General features: G+C 47.4%; 1 protein-coding gene across 1 annotated transcript; it reads right to left on the reverse strand.

The window, feature by feature from the left end:
- On the reverse strand, window positions 1-5,894 carry TOR2A (torsin family 2 member A). Its single transcript, XM_079962226.1, has 5 exons — window positions 5,661-5,894; window positions 4,815-5,080; window positions 3,365-3,540; window positions 1,778-1,905; window positions 1-927 (listed from the first exon to the last, which is right to left on the reverse strand). The coding sequence occupies exons 1-5, from the start codon at window positions 5,821-5,823 to the stop codon at window positions 683-685; spliced, it is 978 nt and encodes a 325-aa protein (XP_079818352.1). The 5' UTR covers window positions 5,824-5,894; the 3' UTR covers window positions 1-682.
- Window positions 5,895-6,102: the final 208 nt, after the last annotated feature.

Below are 6,102 nucleotides of genomic sequence, written 5' to 3' on the forward strand. Positions count from 1 at the left end.
TGCAAAACAGCTGTTTTATTTACCTGTGGGCTTCTCAGGCACTTTTGAGTGAAAATCCAGTTCTTGTGTACAAAAGGAGGCACTGGAAGACCATCTCTCCCCACAGCCCCATTGCCAACAGTGCCTGGTGTCACTTATATTGCCACCATCAGCATGTAATCACAATAAGGCAAATCAATCCTGTATGGATCAGTTCAGATGAGATGGATCTTGCTGCAACATTTTAGCCTAGGACTGTGGCTTCTGGCACATTGATACAATCACAGTATGTCTTAAAAAATTGTACGAGAGGTAAGATTTTTAGATTCCAAAGAAAACTGATCAAATTGTGCTGTGTTAGGGAATCTAAAATTGTGATCACTGCCTCTTTTTCTTTTAAGAAAAAGTCTATATAAGACAGTGTTATGGGAGCAGCCAAGATTCCCTTCCAATACATCACAGAATCTACTCCTTTGTTCTCAAGAGTCCACAGCACAAGGCTCAGGGCAAAGTATAAAGTGCTTTTTGGTTTCCTGGTTGGTCAAGTCAGCATTGCTGTTTGAGTCTATGCTCTGGAAAGTCTCTTCCTTGATCCTAAAGCCAATCAGGATAATTGGTGAGGCAGTCTTTGTGCTGAGCCTTTAAAACTCCAAAATTGTCACCAGCAAAGTCTTTGCAGGCAAGTGATCAGAATCTGGAGAGATCAAAGGAAGAAAGGGACCCGTGAAGCCACTGTTTTGCAGCCTGCGGCTGAGAACACTTTCAACTCTGCTGGAAAGTAAGGGATGCTGTCAGCAACTGCCTGGATGACATCTGGCTGTGGCTCTAGGTCTCGGCTGGTGAGCTCACTGGCCACACACCGTTTCACATGGTGCTGCTTCAAAGGCAAGAAAGGCACGAGGAAGTCAATAAGGTGCTGATCGATTATCCCAGATTTCCAAAATCCATCTGCAGGAGAGAGAGAGATCAAGTTTCTAAGTAGGGAATTAAGTAGGGGAAAGGCCTGTACTCTTGGAAGGGGCCAGTAGTGTACCACATATGTTTGAACTGGACCACTGAATCCCACCCCTGGGGGAGGAAAGATAAGATTTTTGCAAAATAAATCTCTGGCTGATAATGTTATTTCCTTCCAGATAATATGGGCCACAGTGCCTTTGTGTGGCTCCTCCTTCCTCAGCAAGAGTTTTACTGCCCACATTTTTGTGTGAAAAGCTCAATGTTCCCTTTGCTGTGGGCATGGTTCTCTCACCCAAGGCCACTGAATGTGGCAAAGGGTATTTCACCCACAAAAGGGTTACCACTATAAAATGACAGTAGTTTTTAAAATGCCATGTGGGCAGGTGGTCAAGCACTTCTCTGCTTGTGTTTGCCTCCACAAATTCCTGGTGGGGCTTGGAGGTTACAAGTAAACTCAGTTTGTGGGGAAACAGGTATGTTGAGGGGAGAAGTGTGGGAGGAAGAGTTTAGTACTTCTCTCCCTTTTCATATTGTTAAACTATGGAATTCACTCCCACAAAAATACAGTAATGGCCACCAACTTAGATGGCTTTAAAAGAGGGCGAGACGAATTCATAGAGGATAAGGCTATTGGCCCCTATGGCTACTGTTCTGCCTCTACTGTTTGAATATCAGTTACTGGGAATTATGTATGGGGAGAGTTGCACTAAGGTCCTGTTTGCGGGCTTCCCACTGTGGCAGCTGGCTGACCATGGCGAGAACAGAATGGTAGATCAGATGGGTCTCTGACCTGATCCAGCAGGGCTGTTCTTATGTTTCCTGTTTCTCAAATGATACTCACTTTGGGGGTTTTCAAAAGCAGCTTTGTAAACTGATTCTTCCAGATCCTTGAGGCTGATCTCCTCACGGTCTTTATGGGCCCGCCAGAAATCCAAAGTAATTTGGTTTATCTGCTCCCCACCAGCATTGCTATCAGAGAACAAGACAGGATGCAAGAGAAAAGATGCCTTGTGAGAACACACACTTCACTCATAAGGATGTGCTTCAGTGCTTTAACAACAATATTGTATGGATCACCTGCTCCTATATCAGGTTTGGGGAACTGTGGCTCTCCAGATGTTGCTGGACTCCAACTCCTATCAATCTCATACAGCATGGGCAAAAGGGATGGGGGGAATTGTAGTCCAGCAATCCGGGGTGGGGGCTCACGTTCCCAATCTTTGTCCCTACACCATCTTGCCACTTCCCCAAGATCAGAAGGAGAGGCCTTTCTCTGCCCTGCCTAGGTTGGAAGCACACCTGGGTGGGACAAGACACCTTTTCAGTGGCTGCACCCAGATCACGGAACATCTCGTCCCCTGTGAAGTCTGGTTGGCACCTCCCTTACTTTTCATTTTTGCTGGTTACTGAAGACATTTTTATAATGGCGGGCTTAACTGGATAGGTAAACAAAGTTTTCATGAAACTGCTTTTTTGTTATTTGTGCTAAGGTGCTCTGAGTAGTGTACAGAAGACATAGAACTCTTCTAATAAATAAATATAAAATATGCACTTATCAGTCCCGTAGATTACAATTCTGAACCTGCTTACCTGAAAATAAGCTCCACTGAACTCAAACAGACCTACTTCACAATGGGCAAGTATAGGATTATGCTGTTAGAGCTGGCTGTTTTCATTTAGAATCATATTTTAAAGAAAGCAAAATCAACTGAAGTTTATGTACAGGCAATGGTGCTATCAGGGCAGGACTTTGGGGTCAGGCCTAGCTGAATGAGCAGGAAGGCAGACAAAGACAAGGTTTACCACATTTTGAAAACACTTAGCACCCAAAAGAAGGTGCTGTACACACTATGGGATCATTAAGTCAAATATTCTCTTACTGCACTACAGCTGGGGTCTTTCTTTCATGACTTTTAGGCAGAAAATATAATTTGCAGACGTGAGAGGAAGAATCGGTTTCAGATGGTAAGCAATTCCTTACTAGATAATTTCCCACAAAGTCCAATATGGAAGGGCTGTATTTCAGTGGCAGAGCACCAGCCTTGCATGCAGACCAATCCACAGCAAGAGCTGGGAAAGAACTCCTCACTGGAAACCTAGAAAGCTGCTGCCAGTCAGTGTAGGCATTACTGAGTGAAATGGGTCAATGGCCTGGCTCAGTATAAGGCATGGGTAGGCAAACTAAGGCCCGTGGGCTGGATCTGCCAGCCCGGGAATCAGCATGTTTTTATATGAGTAGAATGTGTCCTTTTATTTAAAATGCATCTCTGGGTTATTTGTGGTGCACAGAAATTCATTCAATTATCCCCCCAAAATACAGTCTGGCCCTCACAAGGTCTGAGGGAAGTGGACTGGCCCCCTGCTGAAAAAAGTTGCTGGTATAAGGCAACCTCCTGCCTTTCATATCTGCTATTTAATCAGTGTCTACCTAATAAAAATGAAGATGGCTTTCCTGTAGTTTGTTCCAAACACAACCCAGGAAGGTCCCAAGAATGGGATAATCACATCGACCAAGCCTGGGTGCATCCTGTCCATATCGTCAAAGATAAACAGTGATCGGCCACAGCGTGTCAGATTTCCCTGGATCCAGTTCTTCAGATCATTCTGGGAGAAGATAGAGAAAAGAATACTCATCCAATACACGAACAGCACGAGCATGTAAGGAAAAAAAGACCACTGCAAACTGCAAGGCCTTTTACACATACTTTTCAGAAAAGTTTACAGGCTGAAGGATGTTATTATTTGACTACCACAAGGCCCATAATTAACCAGGTAGTAGCAGTGCGGTGTGGTGGAAGGTCATGAGATCCCAGCACCCTTTGTCTCAACTGCACAGACCAGGCTGAGTATTTCTATGGACCCAAGTAGCAGAACCTGCAGCTTTCCAGATGGTGTTGGACTCATAACCCGCTTCTATCCCTGACCATAGTCCATGCTGGCTAGGGCTGGTGATAATTGGAGGCCAACATCATCTGAAGAACCAGAGGATGCTGATCCCCAATATAGAATATACCGCATTTTTCGCTCTATAAGACACACTTTTCCCCACCTAAAAAGTAAGGGGAAATGTATGTGTGTCTTATGGAGCGAATGCAGGCTGCACAGCTTTCGCTGAAGCCAGGAGAGCAAGAGGGATCGGTGCGCACCGATCCCTCTTGCTCTCCTGGCTTCAGGGATAGCCGCTCGAATGACCTTCTCCATGGTGGTGCCATGGATGTGGAAGTTTGGTTTTCCCCTCCCCAATGGCTTCTAAATACCAATAAAAAATTATTTCTCCAAGCCCTTGGTCAACTGTTGGAATGCAGAATTCATCTGCTCAGTGGCATTTATTGCATCTCTAATAATGGTGACCAGGTTTGCATATAACATTAAGTCGCACATAGTGACCTGTTTGCTCACCCTCAATTGTCCTGTGCTGTCCTAAACCAAGGCTTGGCTACGTATAATGCCCAAACCAGGGCTTGCAGTTTAGTTCTCTCCAGAGTAACTATGAGTCATAAACTAAGATTTGTCCTATGGTACTGCTCACGGTTTGTTCGGGAGAGGTGAACCACAAGCCCTGGTTTGTATGGCACACTAAACCAAACCATGGCTTAGCTCAATGCAGTACGAAAGCAGAACAAGCACAGAATGAGCAAATTTGTGTGCTGCCTTCCTCCCCACCCCCAGGAGCCAACACAATAGTTTGCAGCAGGACACAGTTTGGTTTAGCACATGAATCAGGTCACAAAAGGTGACAAAGCAACAGATTAGGTCAGGCTACACTGAAGCCTCCAGACTACACGTGTCCTAGTGCATTTAAAAAATGGGGACCTGTGTGATGATTTGCCACAGAAAAACAAAGCCTGCAACTTGGTGCTGAAAGGCAGCTTCCTTACCTTGTACTGCTCGATGTGTTCTGCATGGGGGAAATGAACTACCGGGGAGAAGTGGTGGACATATGGGCTTCGAAGCCCAGAGCGAAAGAGGTGGGGGACTAGCAGAGATCCAACAAAGGTTTTCCCCGTGCCGCTCGATCCGTGGAAGGACATCACCAGAGGCTTCTCAGGGCTGTTGTTGTGCACAAATCCCTTCAGGCCTTTCATGAGAAGCTCCCTTGCCAATTGCTGCCCGACCAGGTTCACGGCCAAGTTGCATTCTAGACCTGGGATGAATCAAGAGGCTTAGCGGGGGCGGGGATTCTTCTTTTTGCACTGCTTTTAAAAAACGCACACATCTCACCCCCCCTCAAGAACTGCACCTGAGGGGTGGGGGGGGTAATATGGGGATACATATTGTTGGGGGCTCCAACCCCCAACCATTCCTGACCCTGGGGCCAAGATCTGCCCTCACAACAACCCTTGGAGGAAGGCGCATATGATACAGGATTAGGAGTGGCGAAGTGGATGTAAACACAGTGGATAGATAATATAAGGATTTATACAATTTTACAGTATGCAGAGAATAACATGTGTTGAAAAATCAGAGAGAGGAGCTGAGGTAAGTCTGGGGGGGAGGGAGGGAGGGCCTGATGGGGAGGTGGGGGAAAATAATGAATATGATATGTTTTGATATTTCGATATGCTAAAATTGTTAATTAATTTTTTTTTTTTTAAAAGGAGTGGCGCAGTGGGGATTAGAACTTCTGCCACCCCAGCTGAGAGTTTCGAACCGTTGAGGCGCACGTGCTCGCGCCTGCGCACTCTGCCTCTCTCCAGCCCCTTCCCCCTCCTCTCCCCTCTCACCTGCCAGGTCTGGCCGGAAGTCGCACTCGCAAGTGCCCGAGAAGCTGCAGTGCCAGGAGCTCAGATCCAAGGGGCCGCTCGAGCTCACCAACCCCAGCGGAGGGTAGAGGTGGAAGACGACCTGCAAGAAGGGCAGCAACAAGCGCCCCCCTTCCCAATCCATTGCGCCTGCCGAGAGTCGCGTGCCTGCCGCTGCCGCCGCCGCTGCCGCTGCCGCCGATCTGGCTCCCAGCCTGCCTCGGGGCCCAAGCGGGAGGGCGGGGCGCAGCTTCGTAACTGGGCAAAAGTTCGCTTCTGACGCTGCGGAAGGGGTGGGGCCTGGTGGGGCGGGCGGGGCTTGGGTGGCTGTTGGTTAGGATGGGAGAGCTTACGTCAAGGCAGGGTTTAGGCGGGAAAGGCGCTGAGGGGGAAAACGGCGCTTTATTGACGGGTGGGGGTTTTT

Source organism: Podarcis cretensis (assembly GCF_951804945.1).
Source record: "Podarcis cretensis genome assembly, chromosome: Z".
NCBI lineage: Eukaryota > Metazoa > Chordata > Lepidosauria > Squamata > Lacertidae > Podarcis > Podarcis cretensis.

Coding starts and splice junctions, on each gene's coding strand:
- TOR2A (XM_079962226.1), bottom strand. CDS start 5,823: ATGGATTGGGAAGGGGGGCGCTTGTTGCTGCCCTTCTTGCAGGTCGTC. Junction 5,081..5,660: donor CTTCCGGCCAGACCTGGCAG/GTGAGAGGGGAG, acceptor GATTCATCCCAG/GTCTAGAATGCAACTTGGCC. Junction 1,906..3,364: donor GCCATCTTCATTTTTATTAG/GTAGACACTGAT, acceptor GTTCTCTGATAG/CAATGCTGGTGGGGAGCAGA.